General features: G+C 44.7%; 2 protein-coding genes across 3 annotated transcripts; one reads left to right on the top strand and one right to left on the bottom strand.

Moving 5' to 3' along the window:
- Positions 1–3,137: 3,137 nt before the first annotated feature.
- On the bottom strand, positions 3,138–4,943 carry MIS12 (MIS12 kinetochore complex component). Its single transcript, XM_030027875.2, has one exon. The coding sequence runs from the start codon at positions 4,922–4,924 to the stop codon at positions 4,292–4,294; it is 633 nt and encodes a 210-aa protein (XP_029883735.1). The 5' UTR covers positions 4,925–4,943; the 3' UTR covers positions 3,138–4,291.
- Positions 4,944–5,347: 404 nt separating this feature from the next.
- Positions 5,348–11,364, top strand: DERL2 (derlin 2). 2 transcript variants are annotated; one of them, XM_030027874.1, is made up of 7 exons: positions 5,348–5,567; positions 6,155–6,220; positions 6,501–6,574; positions 7,017–7,110; positions 7,597–7,792; positions 8,362–8,452; positions 10,435–11,364. In XM_030027874.1, exons 1-7 carry the CDS (start codon positions 5,421–5,423, stop codon positions 10,538–10,540), a joined length of 774 nt encoding a protein of 257 aa, XP_029883734.1. In that variant the 5' UTR covers positions 5,348–5,420; the 3' UTR covers positions 10,541–11,364. The 2 variants fall into 2 exon arrangements, 1 of the variants encoding a protein (XP_029883734.1); XR_005933363.1 differs by lacking the exon at positions 10,435–11,364 and having other exon boundaries at positions 7,597–8,026.
- Positions 11,365–11,874: the final 510 nt, after the last annotated feature.

The raw sequence follows: 11,874 nt of genomic DNA on the forward strand, positions 1-11,874 counted from the left end.
AAAAGCCAGCCCCAGGTCCCGCTCCTGCAGCAGCTCGGTGCCATCCTCCCTCTGCCTGCCTTGTACCCGTACCGCTGTCACCGACGGGACATGTGCCGTGGCCATCGCCGTTCCGACGCACTGAATCAGCCGCTGTGAGGGATGGGAGCCCCTGGAGAGTGGGACAAGGATGGACAGAGAGGCCACCGAGAATGGAGTCAGGGTACATCGAGCTGCTTTCCAGTGTCTGGACCTTGAGGGGCCCCACAAATGCGTGAGCACAATTCGGGGCTGGGAATGCCCCCCCGGTACCGTCGGAAGCAGCAGCTGAAGGATGAGCTGCCGCAGCAGCGGATGAATCTGGGAAGAAAACCCCGTGGCCTTTGCCGGACGCTGAAACGCTGTGTGAGTGTCTGAGGTTAATCGGGGGGGATTGCCCAGTCTCTGGGAGCTTCCCTGGCAATTAGGGATTCGGGCAGCGGCAGCCTGGAGCAGAGCGGGGCGTTTGCAGGCAGCTGCCTAATGAGCTTTGGCAAAGTGTGGCGGTGGCTCCCAGGCTCGTTGCCCGAGGTCTGGGGGTGCTGGCCAAAGGTGTTTCCTGCACTGTTCTCCAGAGCATCAGGAAATAATTAATTTTTTAAATATTTCATTATGATGACTCGACTGATGGGAGCGCACGTGACAGGACGTCATTTTGGGAAGCAGGTAAGAAGGGGTGTTCGCAGGAGGGCGCGAGGCCGGTGTGGGTACAGCCCTGCCAGAGCCCAGCGCTCCCTGACTGGCTCTGCTTGATATCCGCACCAGGAGGGTGGAATGTTTAATATCAGATTTACTCATTCGACATATTTACCTATTTGACGATACAGGGGATTTTGCTTTAGCAGCGTGTTACAGCAATACACTGAAATCACAACACAAGCGTCATGTAGCGATTGCAACATCCAGGCAAATCCCAGTACAACCATCATGTCCAGTACCGGCACTCCCTGCTCGCCCACAGCTCCAGTCATGAAGAACACGCTGGAGAAGACCTTGGCACTGTGCAAGCTGCCTGGTCGGGAGAGGGGAAAGTGCAGAGGTCTGAGGACAAATGAGTGAAAATAAGAATAATTCTTCTTTAAAGGAAAACACAGCATCGGTATGTGTAAACTCGGTACATCCTGATCCAGCTTTCTGCAAACACGTCCGTGGCATGCAATGCCCAAAGAAAAGTGTCTCCTACTCATTAAGGTTAAAACAAGTGATTTATCTGAGGAGACACTTGGTAATTCTTGGTGCACAGGGAAGTTATGGGCCGGGGGGGGGGGGAATAAACCAGCCTTTTCTGGAAGCGAAGCCTTGGGCCAGCCTCCTGGTGCCCTCTGCTGCCAAAGAGTCTCCGGCCGGCAGCCCAGCCGGGCTGTGGTGGCATCTCAGTGCCCGGGCAGCTCCAGGCGGGCTCTTGCCCAGTGATGGGACTCAACGATTTTGCTTCCTTGGAGCTAATTTTGCACTGTGACAGTATTTTCAGTTTCATACCATAACGTTGGCATTAGGTGAGGTGAGCTCCCATGAGTATTACCCTCCCTCCACTAAAACTTCTGTGGATACCCATTTCATTCCCTGTTTTATTGAAAATGTTCTTAAAAAAGGACTTTTAATGCTTATTTGAATTTCATAGGTAAGCATTTAAAAAACCATAGCATTATTCCCTCTCACAAAACAGTTGTTCTTCAATATACTGCTACCACATGTGTTACTGAAATATGCTGGATCTCCTAGTAAGACTTTTCATTACTCTTTGGAAGATTATATTTGGCAACACCCTTCTCCATGTATCCCACCCACCACCCCTGCAGTTCAAGACTTTTATTCTTAAAAGTGATTTTATGAACAAAAATGAAGAGGAGAAATTAGGTTACAGGATTTTAATAGCAGTTGAATTTCAGAAGCCGGTATCTCCAGAGGGGTCATGGCAAAGTTCATTTTTTTCTTCACATATCTGCTCTTCTCCATATTTCAACTAAATGGTCTTGTCATCAGACCACCAGCATTTAATCGTGGCTGAAGAGAAGTCTAAACAAAGAGGTCAGTGTAATAAATCTCCTGTTGAGAACCTCTACTAGCTGTAAATGGCTGTCTTATGTGTTCATATTAATGATTTATTCATACAGCAAAAAAAAACCCCACCCCTTTTTCAGAAATAAGTACCTTAAAAGATCTAATTCAACAAGAGAAGTCAGGTCACCCTTTAGTCCACCAGTGCCTACATACCAAAGCATTTCACAGCGATGCAGGCCCGAACGTGCAGGTGCTGAAACGTTGCATGAAAACACGTGACGCCCTTCACCGTCGGGACATTCCCCCTCCGTGTGCAGCAATGCCTTTCTTCAGATTGCAGGCAGAAGGTAAAAGGTTTCGGATACATCAGTACTATCTGGCACACCACTTTTCCCTCCTCTTTATTTCTAATACAAGATAGCAGTAATTTTGAGGATGTTAATGAATGTATCATGACATTATGGGATTTGGACAGCAATTGCGCTCAACTGTGCCCTGAAGAACAGGCAGCAATGGATTGTTTTATTCCCCTTTGTCAAATTCTTGCTTGTAGTTCTTCTCTTGTGGAAATGTTCATAGGCTTTTTGGGTTCAAGTTACCACCTTTGTTTCGTAGTAGATTTTTCAAATGTTCTTCTTTACAGTTTAGCATTAAATGAAACAGTATGTACATATTTGCATTCAATTTACAGACTAGTGGCTGCTTGATTTCTGCAACAAAACTGACAGTAACGGTAAATGAAGACAGACTTTTTCAGCAAGATTTTCTACAGTGGACCTTGTATGAATCATGACATTTTTCTACTCTTCAAACTTTGAGAATATTAGATAACTTTTAAGTCCCTAAGTTGTTTCCTAAACAAGCAACTTAATTTTTACCTGATGCCCTAGTTTTTCCTCCTCTGAACTCTAGCCTCCACACAGGCTAACATTCACTACAGAAGTCCTGAGCTCAACATCAGAAATTAACTTCCTTTGTGAGGATTTCAACAGCGGCCACCGAGTCTCACAGGCCTCCAGCCACATATCAAAGCAATGTATGTTTAAAGACACTGGTTCTACCAAGCTGATTCTGTATGAAGTCTTCATAAGTCGGGGAAGAAAGAATTGCAAAGGGTATTTTATGCTTTTAATACATTTTTTTATTGCAGTAACTTCTAAATTATTCATAAGTTTAATGTCTTTCAAACAGCTATGCTAGTAAAGTAGAAATTAGTATTGCTATTTCATGATACGTCTGTACAGGAGATTCAAAACCTGCTGAGGCCAACGGAAAGATGCACAGAGACTGTAATGTATTATGAATCAAGTACAGATAGAATAAGCTTAATTAAGTCACTTCAAGGAACTCGAGCATAGCAGTCAGTCTTCACAACATTTTTACAGGAAAATCTGATTAAACGTGAATAAAATGACCTTTGCTATTTAGTAGAAAAAGGACACTGGACAACAAAAATAAAAACAACCAAATAAGCAAAATATATGTATAAAGCAACATAAGCTAAAGTAGGACAAGGTGATTGAGTTGCTCATTTCCTCCAGTGGCTTCTGTACCTTTGGTCTGTGGAGCAGCATGCTGTCCTTGCTTAAAGAAAACACAAGCTACCTCTTTGCAAACTTATGTGGAGTGGTAAGTAACCCTGAAACTTCAGAAATTGGGTTGAAACTCAGTATTGATGCAAATAGATCTATTTCTCATCAGAACCTTGACAACGGTGTCACTGTCTCACTCTTCTCTGTTCACTTCCTAGCTGTTGGCTTTTAAAACACAGTGAACGGCATCTCAGCCTTAACCAGACACTCACTGCTTGTGCAATACGGCTCCTGCAGGAAACTGGTACAAATCCCAAGGTCCTCAAAGACAGAAACATCGACTCTGTTACCTGAACTGGTATCAGGCTGGAAACGTACTTACATATCCTTACAGGTCTTACTTGGGCTTTTTTGTTTTTTTTTAATAATCCTTAAAATAAACAAGCGCTATGTTGTGTTCAAAGTTAGCATTCATAAAGTCAGGAAGGCACCTTTGCAGCCAGGTTATCCAACCCAAAATTTATTCCCAATGAGAGTTACATTTTACAGACTTTTTTCTCCCCCTACTTCCCTAGGGAGGTGCTAAATAGGTGCAAACTGACACAGTTCAACAGTTTTTAGTCTAGATCCTGGCAGGACTAGAGGAGTAAGGGATTAGGGGAAATGCTTCTGGAAAGATAAGGCCCTATCATTTTAAGCAAGCTGTCTAAATGATTTTTGTTGCCTTTTCAGAATTTCCATTACAATAACTGATCATGTTGCTTTATTTTTTTGCTTTTCTCTTCAACATCTTTCAGCACATCTTGCAGTTTCTTAGAGTTCTGTGTCAAGAAAGCAAAGCTTTCTTTCAAGTTGCCGGTCCCGTGCTCCCTACAGATATTCTCAAGCCCGTCAAACCATTGCAAAATCTTCTCAAGCTCAGCCTGAACAGCCTTCTGTTCTTCCAGTTCTGCACGCAGTGCCTGCCCAGCAGATGCCTCAGCCCTGTACTGCTGCTGCAGCTGATGGATCTCATCCTGAAGTGCCTGGAACTGTGCTTTGCTGTAGGGGTACTGCTCGTGGACCTTATCCTCGGGAAGGAGCACGTTCTTAGGGATGTTTAACACCAGCTGCAGAAGCACTTCTTCCATTTTACTGAAGAGTTTATCAAAGTGCTCCTTCATGAAGAGAAGAAATTTCTCCGTGCTTTTCCGGATTTGGAAGGGGCCGATTTTACAGCCGGGAAATCCGTCCAGCTTCTTCAGGATTACGCTCTCAACCACCAGCATCATTTCAAAGAGGTAGTCCTGGAACGCGATGTAGATGCGCAACATGCACGTCTGGGGGGTGAAGCCAAAGAACTGCGCTTCGTAGGCCATGGGATTGACCGACATGGTGGCGGAGGAAAGCCGGTAAGGAAAGGAGCGAGAAAGGCAGGGCCCGGGGAAGACGGGCCTTGCTGTAGGCGGGAAGGCCGAGCCCGCAGCTGAGGGGAAGCCGGTTCCCACAGGAGGTCCAGCGCAGCCGCGGCCTCCCGAGCCGTTACCGGAGGCACCGCGGCCGCTCCTCCCGCTCGAGTGCCGCAGACCGAGGCTGGTGACCGAGGCCGGTGCCGGTGGCGGTGCCGAGCCCCCCTCTGCCGCCGCCGCTATGGCTCCCTCCGCCGCTTCCCGCCTCGTTCGAACTCCCTCAGGAGGGCAGCCCCGCCAGCAGCCAATCAGTGGCCGCGAGGACAAAGGCACCGCCCAATCATCAAGCGCTCCAGCCCTCGGGGGCGGGGAAAGCGAGGGGAGCCAGCTGCCGCCCTCTCTGCTCGGCCAATGAGAGAGCAGCGCGACCGCCCGGGCGTTGGCGACGCCGATTGGTTCCGCCGGGGGTTGGCGGCGGGCGATGCGCGCAGGCGCAGAGGCGTGGCGGAAGCGGAAGCGGCGCGGAAGCGCTAAGATGGCGTACCAGACCTTCCGGCAGGAGTACCTGCAGGTGCCGCCCGTTACGCGGGCCTACACCACCGCCTGCGTCCTCACCACCGCCGCTGTGGTGAGTGGGGCCGCCCCGCCCCCGCCGGCCGCGCTCCCTCCGGCCCGCGCCTCCGCAGACCCTCCTGAGGGCCCGGCTCCCTGGGTGGGGGGCGGTGGGGCCGGCTCCGCGGGGCCCCGGCCGGCCGCAGCCTGACAGAGCCGGCGGCGGAGGGGAAGGCTGCTCGGAGGGTGCCCGGGACGGGGCGGGGGGGGGAGTGGGGGGTGGCTCCTGGGAGCCGTGCCGGCGGGCTGGGGAGAGGAGTGCGCTTGGGAAGGGTGGAAGGGGTTCCCTCAGACGCCCCCCCCCCCCCCAGGGCCGGGTCTCTTCCCCTCGGGAAGCCGAGGGGTTCCCTAAAAGCAGCGCTTCCAGAGCCCCCGCTGTCAGCCCGCCGTGAAACCTGGGGAGGTGCAAAGCACAGATAAATAGTAACAACGTGAGGGGGGCTGAATTGGTTGTCGAGGCTGGCTTTTGCTAGAAAGCTTGTTGTGCTGATTGAGAACTTGTTGGGCTCTTTTTGGTACAGAGGAAGGGGGTTCCTTATTTGGGTGTGTACAACTTTTGCTTGGTGTTCTGATTCCATCAACTGTTCTTTTTTTTTTTTCCAGCAATTAGAACTAATCACACCCTTTCAGCTGTATTTCAACCCTGAATTAATATTTAAACACTTTCAAGTAAGTGTTTTCTAAAGTATGGGGAGTTTTTAAGTGAACTCTTGAGTTTGCAAGTGCGTGTCCTCTCAAAATCGAGTGTTACAAATGACTATGACTTTTCATGTTGAAGTTATATTTTAAAAAAGCTAATGAAGCTAGAGTGCCGATCACTGTATCTTAGCATAGGTCTTAGATTTGTTGACTGTAAAGGAGATTTCAGTCACGTTGTTACTTGCTTTTCTATTTAGACAATAAAAATAAGCTGTCATGTTTAAAGTCCTTGTATTTGTCTTATTTCCAGGTATGGAGGTTAATCACAAACTACTTATTCTTTGGACCAGTTGGCTTTAATTTTTTATTTAACATGATCTTTTTGTATCCTTCATCAAGTTTGTCTTCTTTCCTTGGAAAGCAGAGCTCCAGAGTACAGGCACGTTGCTATATGTGCATATAGGCAAAGGTTCAGTTCTGCTCCACCGTGAAGTTCCTGGGAGTTTAGCGATGCCGACTTCACTGATGTCATGAATGGATATCAATGGGATTTCCTTCAGAAGTTGTCAAGAACTTTGCCATTTATTTTTGTGGTGTTCAGATTTTGTCATACAAGCCTGATCCTTCAGGTTGGTTCTGACATACAGGAGAAAATTCCAAGTAACTCCTGGGTCTGACCTCTCTGCTGAGGCACCCGGAAAGAGGTGGTTGATGAAGTAAATTGATACAAAACTTACATCTAAGCTCATGTATAACTGAATCCTTTTCCACTTGGATCTTTCTTTAAACTCGTTTGCAATCAAATTTTCCTGACCTGTGACTTCAGATATCGTTACTGCCGAATGCTTGAAGAAGGCTCTTTTCGAGGTCGGACGGCAGATTTTGTATTTATGTTCCTTTTTGGAGGACTTTTAATGACTGTATCCTTTTTTTATTGCAAACAGCTTTAGTAAAGCTAAAATATGTGAATGAGAACTGAAACCGTGATGTTACTTTTATCTTCTTAGATGATAATATATTTTGTTGTAGTACGAGGACTATTGCTGTTAAATACTGGGCTGGTCTTTCACGCTTTTTGCTGCTTTACAGGATTATGAAAATGAGATTATCAGATAAAAGGGGACTGCTCAAGTGTGTAATCATGCTCAGGTTGTCCAGGTGAAATGCTGGTGCTTCAGTGGTTTCATGGTAAATTATACTTTAAAGAGATTATTCATGCTGCAGGTACCCTGAATCCTGCTGTAGGTGTTGAATTTGACAGTGGGTTTGATTTACTTGAACCTGGGAAAGTAGAGTTAGCAGTTGTATGGAAGACATAGGATTACAGGTTAAGCTGTGAAATTCTTCTCATGCTTGACCTCACAACACATACTTGGTGAACTGTTTTCTTTAACGACTCATCACAGCTTTTTGGCCTGTTTGTGAACTTGGTTTTCTTGGGTCAGGCATTCACAATAATGCTCGTGTATGTATGGAGCCGCAGGAATCCCTATGTCCGTATGAACTTTTTTGGTCTTCTCATCTTTCAAGCCCCATTTCTACCCTGGGTATTGATGGGCTTTTCACTGCTTCTGGGGAACTCCATCATTGTGGATCTCCTGGGTAAGGAATTGCAACAACCACAAGGATTTGTTTCTGCGAGTATTTTACATGAAACAAAAAATGTGGAAAAAACAAATGGTTAAATGCCTCTTACTTGGTGTTAGTCTGTTATAACGGTGCTATATTTATACCAGGCTTTTCTTGATTTCTAAACACTGTAGCATATTTTGTACTGTAACAAGGATGGAAAGAGCTTCTGGTGCTTTGGCTTTTTATTGGTTGGAATCAGCCCAGGTATGTAATCTGATTGTGAGCATCAGACTATTGAAGTAAAATAGCTTATATTACTATTTTTGTCAACTCTAATAAAGCCATAACATCAGTATGTTCAATAATGACAAGCAGTTTTCCTTGTATTAATGTCTTGTAGTGTAAGTTAAGCTTTCTGGCTGATGTCAGTGTGCTTCATTGTTTTTTGTATTTCTGTATCTCTTACTGTATTTTCCGTGAAAGAATCAATGTGTGGTGGTTTGGTGTTTTTTTTTTTTTTGTTGAAAACTCTAGTGAACCATTTGGAAGTTGTAAAGAAGTATTGAAAAATCACCATTTGACTTTTCTTTATATACTAGGCATTGCCGTTGGGCATATATATTTTTTCTTAGAGGATGTCTTTCCCAATCAGCCTGGTGGTGGAAGGCTTCTGAGAACACCATCTGTCCTGTAAGTATTGGTGTCTGATTTGGAATGGATGTAGAAAAAGTGCTTGCATGGAAAACTGTTTATAATTCAGTCGCATCAACTTCTGGTAAATTAGACAGCTTGAGGCAGAATTGTGGTGTGTCTGTACTAGCTCTTTTAGTTAACTCATGTGTTGCCAAACAAGGAAGGGGGGGGGGGGGGGTCTTAGCAGATGTGTAAGTGGGAACTAACTTCTTGCGAAGAAGGGCTAAAGGGGTTTTGTAACCCTTGATTTCTCTGGTGACACTTTTTAGGCTTTGCTGAGTTTTGCCTGTTGGTGGCACCATAGATGCATGTCTCTTATTGAGGTGTGAGGAGTAAGAGTAGTCCTGCTGTGTACAAACAGAGTGACTGAGGTGTTAAATGTCGAATCTTTTTTTTATTTGTAAATCATTCTCTATTTCACAACTTTGGCAAAAGACTTCAATGTTTGTACTGTTGAGTGGTGTAGAGGGCTGTAATCACCTGTAATGCTGTACAGCAGCCTGGGTGAGAGAAGCTTGCCTGAACAGGGCAGCTGAGATGTTGAAAGTTGAGCTCTGTGAGACTCTTAGAACTCTCTAAAGCTGAACTGATTGTCTTTTTTTTTTTTTTTTTTAACTAGCCTTCAGAAGCTGGAGTAATTAAAATGTCATATTCAGACCCCTGCTTAGTTTAACTGATGGGTCATACCTGTTTGATTGGACAAGTACACTTACACTGATAGTTTATTTCTGTTCAGTATAGGCTTTGTCTTCAGCAAGTAATTGTACCAGGTGATGGCTGCAGGAATGGCTGTCCCAGGACAGCTGTGCTGGTCACTTTTGTAGGCCTACACTGTTCTAACTTGGCCTTAGCAGCTGGAGGCTGTTTCTGGTGAGGGCTACCTTCATATAAATGCAATTCTAGACAAATTGAGAGTCCAATGACACATGAGCAGTAAGGGTATATTTGAGATTTCCCATTTTCAGAGGGTATATGCACCCAGCTGAGTGCAAGAGGAATCTTAAAGCTGTTGGAGCAATGCGTGCTGTCTCAGTAACTCTCTTCCTCTGGAAAAAGTGTCAGCCTGTCTTCAGGCTGCCATTAAAATCCTTTTACATGTCTGTGTTCGGAAGGCTGCTTATGATTCTTGTCTGGGTCTAGAATTGTGGATTTTTTCCTGGATGCTTTAATTTTCTTTGATGTGTTAGTTGTAATCCTGTAATACCCCTGGTATTTTCTTTTTTCCTGTTCTGAAAACTTCTCTGAAATGGCCTCTCACTCTGGGTGAGGAGAAATAATCCCTTCAGCTATTCTGAAGCTGTCTTGTTAAACACACTTTACTTTTAAGACATATTTGATATAATGATTGCTTGTATGTAGCCTGTGACTTTTTTGTTTGTTTATTTCAAAGAATGTACTACATTTTTGTTTCTGGATAACAAATCTACAGAGAGAGAACCTCTAAAACTAGTTTTGAGAGTGGCAAAATAACCTACGAGATTAAGCATGATTTTTGTAATAAATCGGAAACTCCAAGTCGCTAATGCTGTCTCAAATGCAGACTTTTCTGTGGATTTCAAGTCTGCTTGTCAATGCCTGCATCTTGCCTGTGAGATTGAGATAATACTGCCTGTATTTGACTCTTGCTTTGTCCCTGTCTCAAGATGCGAAGAGGTCTTCAATATCCCATTCACATTTTGCTCCCTTGTCCTGGGAGAACATGTTAGCTGTGTGAAATTCTGCTTTACACTGGAGGTGGAATTTTAACTTTCAGCTGAATCTCATCAGTCTTGGTTGATTTAGGCACATAATTCTAGACCTTCTTCCAGATGGCTCCTAATTGGAGAGCAAGTGTGGCTTGGGTATAAATCACCAGTGCTTTGGCAGGCTGTTTCTGAGGGAGGATGCTGTTACATGTGCAGAATTTGAGCAGTCTTGGTCTTATTGTGAAACACGTATTCTAAAGGGAAAAAAAAACCCCCATCTTTTCTGTTTTCCAGGAAAGCAATATTTGATACACCGGAAGATGATCCTAATTACAATCCCTTGCCAGAAGAACGACCGGGAGGATTTGCATGGGGAGAAGGTCAGCGCCTTGGAGGCTAATGTGTCTGTGCCAAAACCCAGCGACAACTGGGAGAGACTGACCTGAATGAAGTTCCATACTGGGGACTTTCTCACTCCCCATGGCAGAAAGAGACTTTTTGACAGCTCTATGGTTTTGAATACAAGCACTTTATGAAATGGCAGTCTAATCCAGGACACTTCCAGGCTACCAGTGTCTTTCCCAGTCAGGGAATTTATTGTGCTGGTAATGAAAATACTAATCCAGTGGAGCCAAAACCCTAAAACTGGAAACCATTTCCTGTCAACTTCAGTTAACAAGACTGCAAGTACTTGTTTAAAGTGATTTCTAAAGCATTTTTTCAAGTTATTTGATACAGGAAACTATATGGGAAACTTTACAGGGGACAAAACCAACTTTTTGGGTTTTAACTCATTTTTTTATTCTTGGATAAAACAGCTGCAAGATGGTTGAATGTGTAAGTCCCTATTTCAATGGCAAAAGGTTTTTCAATCTGAGATGCTATTGTCTCCAGTCTTGTTTGAATTGTAAGAAGTACAACGTGCAGCATAATGCAGTCTTTTCACTTTGCCAGTTGGGTTTCTGGAATGTGCCTCTGTGTGAATACGCTTGCAGGCTGAGACTATGTTTTGATGACTTTTCCCCCAAAGACTGTGTGTTCAGATGACCAGTTTGAGTCTGACTGGTTTGTTTAAATAGGTAGTTCTACAAAATGCATCCCCACACATGCACAATTCTAACTGTTGTTAAATGACTTGGAGCACTAGGGAAGAAAACTTGTCTGGAGTCAGAACTGCTCAAATAGCTCAGACAATAAGTTGAATAAAATGTCTTGTGGATCCTTTTTTTTGTTAATCCTTTGTGTAGTCCTATAGCCTTGAGGCAGCTGGTGAAAAAGCAGAGGCTGCAAAAAGCAAGTCCCTGAAGAGACGGCATTAATGCAAGCTTTTCCCACCAGTGTTTCTCAGAACTGCTAGGAAACAGGATTGTCTGCTCAAGATGTTCCGTTCGTGGTCTGTGTATGAAGCTTGTTGTGGGAGAACTGAGTGTCCAACACAGGTCAGTGACACTGAGTGGGATTTAGCGTGAAGTTATGTTGATTATAAATATCTGTATGAGGAGCCACATAACAAATTCAGAGCACAGTTCAGCTCGTCATGTTCAGTCATTCATAAGATGCTATGGTCTGTACTGGGTAACTCTTTATTGATTATATCGTAATAGATAAAAAGAGATATTGTTGAAACTGCATCTTCCTCCTAAATTTGGGAGGATAGGCTCACCCTTGACACACATGTGATCATCTTGATTAGTCTCAGATTTTGCTGTTCTTAAAAAACTGGTTACAGGTTTT

This window comes from Aquila chrysaetos, chromosome 10 (genome assembly GCF_900496995.4).
Source record: "Aquila chrysaetos chrysaetos chromosome 10, bAquChr1.4, whole genome shotgun sequence".
Classification (NCBI taxonomy): domain Eukaryota; kingdom Metazoa; phylum Chordata; class Aves; order Accipitriformes; family Accipitridae; genus Aquila; species Aquila chrysaetos.